Source organism: Nerophis ophidion, linkage group LG27, assembly GCF_033978795.1.
Source record: "Nerophis ophidion isolate RoL-2023_Sa linkage group LG27, RoL_Noph_v1.0, whole genome shotgun sequence".
Classification (NCBI taxonomy): Eukaryota; Metazoa; Chordata; class Actinopteri; order Syngnathiformes; family Syngnathidae; genus Nerophis; species Nerophis ophidion.
Window position 1 is genome coordinate 2160437 of NC_084637.1, and position 12446 is coordinate 2172882.

General features: G+C 41.5%; 1 protein-coding gene across 9 annotated transcripts in view; it reads left to right on the forward strand.

The window, feature by feature from the left end:
• Positions 1 to 8350, forward strand: part of LOC133544305 (inositol polyphosphate-4-phosphatase type I A-like) — a 59343-nt gene extending 50993 nt beyond the window's left edge. For 3 of the 9 annotated variants that reach the window (XM_061889500.1, XM_061889504.1, XM_061889505.1), the window contains one exon: positions 7956 to 8350. In XM_061889500.1, the coding sequence (XP_061745484.1) occupies positions 7956 to 8088 (133 nt within the window). In that variant the 3' untranslated portion in view covers positions 8089 to 8350. Of the gene's footprint in view, positions 1 to 979; positions 3450 to 7955 lie in introns of those variants that run through there. The other 6 variants (XM_061889497.1, XM_061889499.1, XM_061889498.1 and 3 more) reach the window with 4 other exon arrangements.
• The last annotated feature ends 4096 nt before the right edge of the window (positions 8351 to 12446 follow it).

The window sequence follows — 12446 nt, forward strand, 5'->3', positions numbered from 1 at the left end:
TCTCCGGGTTGGGGAGGAGCCCCTGCCCCAAGTGGAGGAGTTCAAGTACCTAGGAGTCTTGTTCACGAGTGAGGGAAGAGTGGATCGTGAGATCGACAGGCGGATCGGTGCGGCGTCTTCAGTAATGCGGACGCTGTATTGATCCGTTGTGGTGAAGAAGGAGCTGAGCCAGAAGGCAAAGCTCTCAATTTACCGGTCGATCTACGTCCCCATCCTCACCTATGGTCATGAGCTTTGGGTCATGACCGAAAGGATAAGATCACGGGTACAAGTGGCCGAAATGAGTTTGGGTCTCTCCCTTAGAGATAGGGTGAGAAGCTCTGCCATCTGGGAGGAACTCAAAGTAAAGCCGCTGCTCCTCCACATGGAGAGGAGCCAGATGAGGTGGTTTGGGCATCTGGTCAGGATGCCACCCGAACGCCTCCCTAGGGAGGTGTTTAGGGCACGTACAAGTAGTAGGAGGCCACGGGGAAGACCCAGGACACGTTGGGAAGACTATGTCTCCCGGTTGGCCTGGGAACGCCTCGGGATCCCCCGGGAAGAGCTAGACAAAGTGGCTGGGGAGAGGGAAGTCTGGGTTTCCCTGCTTAGGCTGTTGCCCCAGCGACCCGACCTCGGAGAAGCGGAAGATGATGGATGGATGGATGGATGTCTCTCCTTACGACCGCAGAGAACATTAGAGTTATACTTGCTTATGTTTGCTAAAAGATGTCTCTCTTAATTGTTCCTTCTTTTCTCTCTTTATGTCTCTTCCTCTCCTTGTCCTGCTTTTTGTTTCCCACACATTTGACCGTCATTACCCTCGTTTTGCTGGATATTTTGTTGACGTTGTTGTTGTCACCTGTGTGTATGTTTGTGCTATCGCTTTATTTTGCCCATCCTCTCCTTTCACGGCTTTTTCCTCCTCCTGGATCTTCCTTATTCCTCGCACCCATTTCCATGATTCATGGTTGCTCCCCTGCCCACCCCTACACTTCAGCATTGGGACAAGGGAGGGGGTGATCCAGAAGAACCTGAGTGGTTTACTGCCGGTGCGGGACTTCCGCGTGGACCCCAGCCTCCTGTACTCCCTGCCCCTGCTGGCCCTCAGCCCCAACCTCCTGGTGGTGTGGATCTTCCTCAGCGTGACTTTTATCCTGACCAGACTCCGCTGCAGCTGAGCGCCGACCAGTTTAGCAAGACCCAGATGTATTTGTCTCACTTTCCAGGAGGAGAGAGGACCTACACTCGCTCTGCTGCATGGTCAACTGATGCCTTGTGCTCAGGAACGTTTTCGGTTTCTTGCCAAATCTACAGACCCTCTTATTAGTGTCAATAAGTATTCGTAGTATAATGTTGGTTATTAAAGAGTCCCCTGGAGACATTATTTCCAGGGACCGGCTTTCCACGTGTGCCAGATAAATACAGCAAAAATAAGTGCATGAAAAATCCAAGTCACCAGAGAGCTGAATTAGTGGGAGCATTGGGCTTGTTTCTTTGCAATGAGATCCTCAGCAGGTTACCATCAACCTGCGGGGCACTGCAGATGGAAATCAGCCTTAGGCTACAATCTGTCACATTTATATTTGATATATTCATTAATGTGCAATGTATCACCTCACAAAAGTTATAGCAAATGGCAACTTCCTATAAGGAGTTTTATTGTACATTTATAAACAACGGGCGGCACAGCTCGGTTGGTAGAGTGGCCGTGCCAGCAACTTGAGGGTTCCAGGTTCCATGCACGCTTCCGCCATCCTAGTCCCTGCCGTTGTGTCCTTGGGCAGGACACTTTACCCACCTGCTCCCAGTGCCACCCACACTGCTTTAAATGGAACTTAGATACTGGGTTTCACTATGTAAAAGCGCTTTGAAGTGAATTGTGTAATTCACCTCACTTCACTTATTAGTGACAGGGCAAGTTAAGTTGGAGAAAATGCAGTCGTTAATAAATGATCTAATGTTTATCTGCAGCCCGGTAGCAAATGTGTCACGGACTGGTACCGTTTCCCGGACCGCTGATTGAGGACCACTGCTCTAGACCACAACTTTTGAGCATTATTTGTTCTACATAATCTGGAGGGGCTAAATTGAGACTTTGGTGAGTTTTAAGTCACTCCTTGTATCATATTTATTCCACTCTTGAATCTCGGGAATAGTCAGTTACTTCTCAAGATTTCCCAGAGAGCTTGGAAATGTCATCCATGGCAACTCGATGGGTGCCCACTGCTCGGTTTGTTGTCTTTGAAACGCCGGCCAGAATGTTTTTGTTTTTTTTTTTGGTACAAGGATTGTGTCTGAATGTTAATACCGGAGTAAGTAAGCAAGGCAGTACTGGGAAGATTGTTTGGTTTTCTGGGGAGCGAAAGACTACCGTATTTTTCGAACTATAAGTCGCAGTTTTTTTCATAGTTTAGGGTGCGACTTATGTGTGAAATTATTAACACATTACCATAAAATATCAAATATTATTATATAGCTCATTCACGTAAGAGACTAGAAGTATAAGATTTCATGGGATTTATGGATTAGGAGTGAGAGATAGTTTGGTAAAGGTATAGCATGTTCTATATGTTATAGTTATTTAAATGACTCTTACCATAATATGTTAGCTTGACATAGCAGTTGCTTATTTATGCCTCATATAACCTACACTTATTCAGCCTGTTCACTATTCTTTATTTATTTTAAATTTCCTTTCAAATGTCTATTTTTGGTGTTGGGTTTTATCAAAAAAATGTCCCCAAAAAATGCGACTTATATATATGTTTTTTCCTTCTTTATCATGCATTTTCGGCAGGTGCGACTTATACTCCGGAAAATACGGTAAATGAGCACTGATGTTACATATAATGGACACCACACGACTAATATAGCACTATATTACAGAACAGAAGCATCACATTGTGCAACCAAGTCGGCTTTTAAGGCTCCTGCTTTTTGTCATGTCGCTCTGTGGCTCAGCTATCCACTTTCATGTAGTTTCAACTACAATACCTTCTAGTTGTTCTCTGTGTGTACTTTAAGATCCTAAAGCTTGCACAACAATATTTTTGGTAATGTCCAAAAGAAATTCAGTGTTTCTGATCTTGTTTCCTTCTGCTGCTTCTGTGCTCTCAACTACCTCTGCAAGACTCAAGTCCCTTGACTGTGTTCACTTGAAAGCCGTTCAAATAAGAAAGGTGTAACACCGACAAGCAGCGGAGGGATGTAGAAAGAATAGCAAGTCCTATATTTACAGCACTTAACCCTGAATTCTCCATCTGTTTTGTGCAATGACACTAATAGTCCAACTGATACAAATAACAAAAAAAAGCCAATCTAATTTCATTGTAGTTTATATTTACTGACAAGGAATTAAATCTGGGGAAATGACGTCTGCTGTTGTACATAAGTAATGTTTACATGATTTTATTTAAACAGGAAGACAGAATATCTTATTATTATGATGCTTGTGCAATAAAGCTGTGCTATAGAATGTGCTTTGTGTGTTTTTGGTTGCCAGAGCCAAATGTTGGTCTTTTTGTTGTGTAAGTAGTGTGAGATAGCAGCAAATTTAAATGCTGAATTACATCATCTAAAATCTCCGATATAAAACAAGCAGTCCTGCGGAATGATTACTTCTGCAAAGTTGAACTGCCAGTTAGCATCTAAATGTTGGACAGCCAGTTAATATCTAAATGTTGGACAGCCAGTTAACATCTAAATGTTGGACAGCCAGTTAACATCTAAATGTTGGACAGCCAGTTAACATCTAAATGTTGGACAGCCAGTTAGCATCTAAATGTTGGACAGCCAGTTAACATCTAAATGTTGGACAGCCAGTTAACATCTAAATGTTGGACAGCCAGTTAACATCTAAATGTTGGACAGCCAGTTAACATCTAAATGTTGGACAGCCAGTTAACATCTAAATGTTGGACAGCCAGTTAACATCTGAATGTTGGACAGCCAGTTAACATCTAAATGTTGGACAGCCAGTTAACATCGAAATGTCTTCCAATAAGCAAACAATGTTTGTCATTTCTTGTATTTTACAAAAGGTAGGCTGTAAACTACTAGGAGTTAGCAGCTACACAACAGGTAAGCACACAACCTGCTCAGTGGCTTAGTGGTTATAGAGTGTCCGTCCTGAGATCGGTAGGTTGTGAGTTCAAACCCCGGCTGAGTCATACCAAAGACCCATTACCTTGGCACTTGGCATCGAGGGTTAATTGATCCACAAGGGAAATTGTTCCACGCATTAGCTCGGTTACAAAGAATAGAAAGGGTAAGGATGGAAAGGACAATGCACACAAGGACACAGAAAACAGGGTGAAAACAAAGGCTATAAAGCCACATTTGTCAATATAAACAAGTATCTAAGAACAATAGTTGCATATCACTGACACATACAAAGTCTCCAAGACAGAATAAAACATTTTCAGTAACAAGCGTCTGCATCATTCAACTTACTGCACTTCATTTGAGAAATTACTGTGGCCACCAGTTGTTGCCAAAAGACTAATACCACTCCACTTCATTTTGAAGACATACATATTAAGTCCATTCCAGGCACTTAAGAATAAATAGGTTATTGTTTTTCATACCTGGAATTGTTCACTGTTTCACTCCTTTAGACTTAGTTCCTGAAAACAGTACAAATAAATAAAAGTATGTATGAATCGTGCTGATAATGATATCACATCAATGTTGGTATTAGCCAATACTTAGGGTTCATAGTTCATACAAAATATTTAACTTCAATTGTATCATTTAAGACAAAGGTGCCCAAAGTGCTGCCTGAAGGTGTCATGTGTCCATATTGTATACAACATTTACTTTTTATTAATTTATATAGTACTTGTTTGCTTTGTCACCTGTAACACAAACATGTTTGTTGATATATTGACCTTTAACTGAACACAATGTCCCGACAGAAAATAGACAAGTCAGCACTTCTGAGCCCGCTCGGCTGTTTTGCTCCAACAACTTTTTATGCCCGAATCCTGTTGGCATCTTTAGACTTTTTTTTTTTCCCTGTTGTTGTTGTTAAATACCGAAAAGACTTGTGAAAATAAGTGGAGATGTCCGATAGTGGCTTTTTTGTGGATATCCGATATTCCGATATTGTCCAACTCTTAATTACCGATACCGATATATACAGTGATGGAATGAACACATTATCATGCCTCATTTTGTTGTGATGCCCGCTGGATGCATTAAACAATGTAACAAGGTTTTACAAAATAAATCAAGTCAAGTCATGGGAAAAAATGCCAACAAGGCACCGCCATATTTTTTATTGAAGTCACAAAGTGCATTATTTGTTTTAACTTGCCTCAAAACGGGCTTCACGGTGGCAGAGGGGTTAGTGCGTCTGCCTCACAATACGAAGTTCCTGCAGTCCTGGGTTCAAATCCAGGCTCGGGATCTTTCTGTGTGGAGTTTGCAAGTTCTCCCCGTGAATGCGTGGGTTCCCTCCGGGTACTCCGGCTTCCTCCCACTTCCAAAGACATGCACCTGGGGATAGGTTGATTGACAACACTAAATTGGCCCTAGTGTGTGAATGTGAGTGTGAATGTTGTCTGTCTATCTGTGTTGGCCCTGCGATGAGGTGGCGACTTGTCCAGGGTGTACCCTGCCTTCCGCCCGATTGTAGCTGAGATAGGCGCCAGCGCCCCCCGCGACCCCGAAAGGGAATAAGCGGTAGGAAATGGATGGATGGATGGATGCCTCAAAACAGCAGCTTGGAATTTGGGACATGTTCTCCCTGAGAGGACATGAGGAGGTTGAGGTGGGCAGGGTTGGGGGGCGGTGGTGTCAATCAATCAATCAATCAATCCATGTTTATTTATATAGCCCTAAATCACAAGTGTCTCAAAGGGCTGCACAAACCACAACGACATCCTCGGTACAGAGCCCACATAAGGGCAAGGAAAAACTCACACCCAGTGGGACGTCGATGACAGGGGACCAAAAGCAATGGATGTCAAGCGGGTCTAGCATGATATTGTGAAAGTCCAATCCATAGTGGATCTAGATAGATAGATAGATAGATAAATGATAAATGGGTTGTACTTGTATAGCGCTTTTCTACCTTCAAGGTACTCAAAGCGCTTTGACACTACTTCCACATTCACACACACATTCACACACTGATGGAGGGAGCTGCCATGCAAGGCGCCAACCAGCACCCATCAGGAGCAAGGGTGAAGTGTCTTGCTCAAGGACACAACGGACGTGACGAGGTTGGTACTAGGTGGGATTTGAACCAGTGACCCTCGGGTTGGGCACGACCACTCTACCACTGCGCCACGATAGATAGATAGTACTTTATTGATTCCTTCAGGAGAGTTCCTTCAGGAAAATTAAAATTCCAGCAGCAGTGTACAGAGTTGAGATCAATTTTTTTTTTAAATAAATAAATAAATAATGGGGGTTTAAATGGAAACAAAAAAGAGAAATATTACAATAAGAATAAAAACTAAAAAGCAACAATGGGAATAACAATATAACAGTAAAATAAGAATATAAGAAGACAAAGTAGGCAGTAGTGACCATGTTATGAAAAGGTATTGCACTGTTATTGTTTTGCATCCCCTGTCATCCTAGTACCCCCCGCCCCCCGTCCCAGAGAGGAGTTGTACAGTCTAATGGCGTGTGGGACAAAGGAGTTCTTGAGTCTATTAGTCCTGCACTTGGGATGAAGCAGTCTAGAACTGAACAGGCTCCTCTGGCTACTGATAACACTATGCAGAGGGTGACTGGCATCATCCAGGATGCTCACTAGTTTGTCAACAGTCCTCTTCTCTGCCACCCTCACCAGTGAGTCCACTTTCATTCCCATTGTAGAACCGGCCCGCCTGATCAGTTTCTCAAGTCTGGAGCTGTCCTTCTTAGATGTACTGCCCCCCCAGCACACTACCATGTAGAACAGAACACTGGCAACCACAGACTGACATAACGGTGAGAGTCCAGTCCAAAGTGGATCCAATATAGTAGCGAGAGTCCCGTCCATAGTGGAGCTAGCAGGAAACCATCCCAAGCGGAGGCGGATCAGTAGCGCAGAGATGTCCCCAACTGATACACAGGTCCATCCTGGGTCCCGAATCTGGATAGTCAGTACTTCTGGTTTATATTGTAGTTTCTCGGAATAATTAGTGCTGCAAGGAGTTCTGGGTATTTGTTGTGTTGTGTTTATGTTGTGTTACGGTGCATGTGTTCTCCCCAAATGTGTTCGTCATTCTTGTTTGTTGTGGCTTCACAGTGTGGCACATATTTGTAACAGTGTTAAAGTTGTTTATACGGCCACCCTCAGTGGGACCTGTATGGCTGTTGACCAAGTATGCATTGCATTCACTTGTGTGTGTGAAAAGCCGTAGATATTATGTGAACCTCAGTGGCCTTGTGGTTAGAGTGTCCGCCCTGAGATCAGTAGGTCGTGAGTTCAAATCCCGGCCGAGTCATACCAAAGACTGAGTCATACCAAAGACTATAAAAATGGGAGCCATTACCTCCCTGCTTGGCACTCAGCATTAAGGGTTGGGATTGGGGGTTAAATCACCATAAAATGATTCCCGGGCGTGGCACCGCTGCTGCTCACTGCTCCCCTGACCTCCCAGGGGGTGATCAAGGGTGATGGGTCAAATGCAGAGAATAATTTTGCCACATCTCGTTTGTGTGTGACAATCATTGCTACATTAACTTGAACTTTATTGGGCCTTTAAGGTTTATTGGCGCTGTGGACTTCTCCCTACGTCCGTGTACCACGCAGTACAGCGGCCTTTTAAAAAGTCATACATTTTACTTCTTCAAACCGATACTGATCATTTCCGATATCACATTTTAAAGCATTTATCAGCCGATAATACCGGCAGTCCGATATCACGGACATCTCTAAAAATAAGTGATCCTTTCCTTTTGCTGCAATAATTCCCGCTGTCCTTGGTGCAGTGACGTACTTGTGACTTGTGATGGCCGTGTTGTGTCCCCAGCGAGGGCTGCAGACGTGAGAACACGGTGAAGAACGTCGGCAGCAGAAAGTACGCCTTCAACTGTCTGCAACTCAAAGCCTTCCCGAGATTCTACCGGCCGCCCGACGGCACCTACGGCAAGGTGGAAACCTGAGAGGACTTAAGGGTAAACCCGTGCTCACAAACTGATTGTCATGTTTCCAACAATGCACAAGTCTTTGGTCACCAAATCCTTCATGTACCTCTTAGTCCTTGTTCTTCTTACAGTATGCAAGCCAATGCATATTGTTGCAGGAATGTTTAGCACTTGTTTTTATCGGGAAATAACTGCCTGACACTGTCAACAATTTGCTGTCAGATGTTTTCATTCGCATCTCAATAATGTCCAGTTAATTAAAGAATGGTGAAAATATTTATTTTTATGCGACGTCTTTTCACTCGGCCCATGTTGGCTCAGTTTTATTGTATTTATTCAAAATAAACAACCGCAAACATACATTTGGAATCAGCTTAAATCAGAGGTGTCCAAGGTGCGATTGAAAATGTGTCTTAAAGGGGAACATTATCACAATTTCAAAAGGGTTAAAAACAATAAAAATCAGTTCCCAGTGGCTTGTTGTATTTTTTGAATTTTTTTTCAAAATGTTACCGGTCTCGGAATATCCCTAAATAAAGCTTTAAAGTGCCTTATTTTCGCTCTCTGTGAAGACACTGGCCATTTCCCTGTGACGTCACACAGTGCTGCCAATGTAAACAAACAATGGGAATACCACAGCAAGATATAGCAACATTAGCTCGGATCCAAACTCGGATTTCAGCGACTTAAGCGATTCAACAGATTACGCATGTATTGAAACAGATGGTTGGAGTATGAAAGTATTGAAGAAGAAACTGAAGCTATTGAGCGAATAGCTATTGACGCTATTCATAGCCATAGCATGGCCGAATAGCTGCGTTAGCATCGCCGGTAAAATGTGCGGACCAAACGATCAGGACTTTCGCATCTTTTGACACTGGAGCAACTTAAATCCGTCGATTGGTAAGTGTTTGTTTCGCATTAAATGTGGGTGGAAGGAAACGTAATATAGTTGCAAATGCATCTACAGGTTATCCATACATCTTTGTTCCATGTCTGCTTTAGCACCGCCGGTAAATAGCATGTTAGCATCGATTAGCTGGCAAAATCAACAAAACTCACCTTTGTGATTTCGTTGACTATCGTTGCAAATGCATCTGCAGGTTATCCATACATCTCTGTGCCATGTCTGTCTTAGCACCGCCGGTCAAATGTGGAGACACTCTGGCACATTCAATGGGGGTCTGGCGGCAGATTTCTTGCCAGTGGTGCAACTTGAATCCCTCCCTGTTAGTGTTGTTACACCCTCCGACAACACACCGTCGAGGCATGATATCTACAAGGTTCCAAAAAATAGTCAAAAAAACGGAAAATAACAGAGCTGAGACCCGGTGTTTGTAATGTGTTGAAAATGAAAATGGTGGGTGTGTTACCTCGGCGACGTCACATTCTGACGTCATCGCCTCCAGCGCGATAAACAGAAAGGCGTTTAATTCGCCAAAATTCACCCATTTAGAGTTCGGAAATCGGTTAAAAAAAATAGATGGTCTTTTTTCTGCACCATCAAGGTATATATTGACGCTTACATAGGTCTGCTGATAATGTTCCCCTTTAAAGAGGGAGGGGGGGATATTCTGATGTGTTTCTCTATTTAAAAGACTTCCTTGTGGTCTGCATACCATCTAATGGTAGTTCTTTGCTCAAAATGTTGCATAGATGATGTTTTACAACTGTTTCCAAGCTGCTTTCGGACTTCAGGACGTGCCATTTTGTGGGCGGTCTCACTTACGTGCCTCCACTTTGACTTTGTCTTCTCCTTGTCATGCATGTTATAGTTTTTGCCCTTTCATAGCGAGTCTACTGACGGATAGAAGTTCGAACTCCATGTTACTTTTTATTCGAAAATGGCAACTGCGGAGGATGCACGTGCATGTACGAGCCAGTCTGCCCCACAACAGGAGTATCAAGAAAAAGGTGCTTATTGGCTACAACATCAAACTACACTGGTGGACCAGCACAAAGTACTTTGGGTACCGTATTTCTCGGAATACAAAGCGCACTTAAAATCCTTTCGTTTCCTCAAAACTCGACAGTACACCTTATAACTCGGTGCGCCAGATGTAGGGAATCATTTGGGTTGTTATCACTGACCTGGAAGCTGTTTTATTTGGTACATGCTGTAATGATAAGTGTCCACAATCCCATTCAAGATCAGACAAACATTACAGGGAGACAGAACAGGATCACCCCTTACAAAAAAGGTGAGATATAGTTAAACAATGTCTGTTTTGTGTCTAATTGGTGTGATCATCAATAGATTTCATCAGACTGATACGCAATTAACCAGGACTCGAGCAGAAAGAGAAGGTCTACATTATACATTAATTATACATTGTCAGTGTTGTTCTTGTGCAACATGACAATAATCCACAATGCAGATTGAAAACACAATCATATTCACTTTTCCTTTTTTTGTTTTGTCTTTTAACTGAAGTCGCAATACTTAAAAGCAGACTTGAGTGGTGGAAGATGTTATAAAATGTTTCTGTCGTCCTCATTTATTTGTGTGATTAGTTGCAATCAATAACTTATTTGTGTTATGGCAATGAAATGTTCCCTTGCCCTCCTTTGAGCAACACGGTGGTGTTTCCGCCATCACCCACGAGCCCATGTTAGGCAGAAAACGCTACAGACAGGAAATGACGTCCCAGACTAGATCGCCAAAATAAGAGCACAGGAAAGTTAACATATTAACACTGCGTCAGAATAATATCAAACCAAAACACTTTCTGGCAGAGTTGTTTGAACCAGTTTTTGTTCCAACCCACAATTGGTTTTCTGGAGCATCACTTTTCTGGGAATGGTCTTTTCAGAGCAGCCTGCTTGTAAGTCCATGGATCACCGTCAACAATGAGGCACTTTTCACAAAAGCACTTAGGCTTTTTCTGAGGAAAAGTGGTCTTGATTATTTGGAAACATGATGTGTTCTTCTGACACAATGAACAATCAACCACATGTTTTGAAGCTGCCTCAAAGCTTTTCTTTGTTTTGCTGAGTGAAAGTGAAATACTGATGCATAAAACAAACATTCTCCTTAAACTACAGTCTACTTATGGTCCCATCTAGCAAATAGTTGCCAGGATATAAAATGTATGAAAGCACCATAAAATAACTGTTAAATAGTTTTTTTAACATTGATCTATATTTATGTTTAATTACCGTAATTTAAAATGTTTAATTTAAATTACATTTAACACTGGAAGAATACCATTTGTTTCCCCTTTTTCTAAAAGTAGACTTTACCCACAAATGTGTTACTACTGATCCCTACTCTACTTTAACTTTATTTTCGTCATTAGGTTACAATTCCCACTCCCTCTCAGTCCCGTTACCCTGACTCAGGGGTCGGCTACCTAAAATGTTGAAAAAAACATATTGGACCAAAAAAACAACAACAGCTGCAAACAATTAAAAGCCTTATATAAGTCTTATAATGAAGACAACACAACGACGTAAGTGTCTGTATTAGCTTTATTAGCCTACTATGAAAATTACTATGAAAGTCTTATGTATAATGAAGGCAACACATATTACTTTATTAGCTATATTAGCCTACTATCGAAATGACCTTAAAAGCTTTATATAAATGTTATAATAAAGGCAACACATGATGTAAGTGTCTATATTAGCCTACTATCAAAATGACTTTAAAAGTCTTATATAAGTGTTATAATGAAGGCAACACATGATGTAAGTGTCTATATTAGCTTTATTAGCCTACTATGGAAAATACTTTAAAAGTCTTATGTATAATGAAGGCAACACATATTACTTTATTAGCTACATTAGCCTACTATCGAATTGACCTTAAAAGCCTTACATAAGTGTTATAATGAAGGCAACACATGATGTAAGTGTCTATATTAACTATATTAGCCTACTATCAAAATGACTTTAACAGTCTTATATAAGTGTTATAATGAAGGCAACACATGATGTAAGTGTCTATATTAACTATATTAGCCTACTATCAAAATGACTTTAAAAGTCTTATATAAGTGTTATAATGAAGGCAACACATGATGTAAGTGTCTATATTAGCTTTATTAGCCTACTATGGAAAATACTTTAAAAGTCTTATGTATAATGAAGGCAACACATATTACTTTATTAGCTACATTAGCCTACTATCGAATTGACCTTAAAAGCCTTACATAAGTGTTATAATGAAGGCAACACATGATGTAAGTGTCTATATTAACTATATTAGCCTACTATCAAAATGACTTTAACAGTCTTATATAAGTGTTATAATGAAGGCAACACATGATGTAAGTGTCTATATTAACTATATTAGCCTACTATCAAAATTACTTTAAAAGTCTTATATAAGTGTTATAATGAAGGCAACACATGATGTAAGTGTCTATATTATT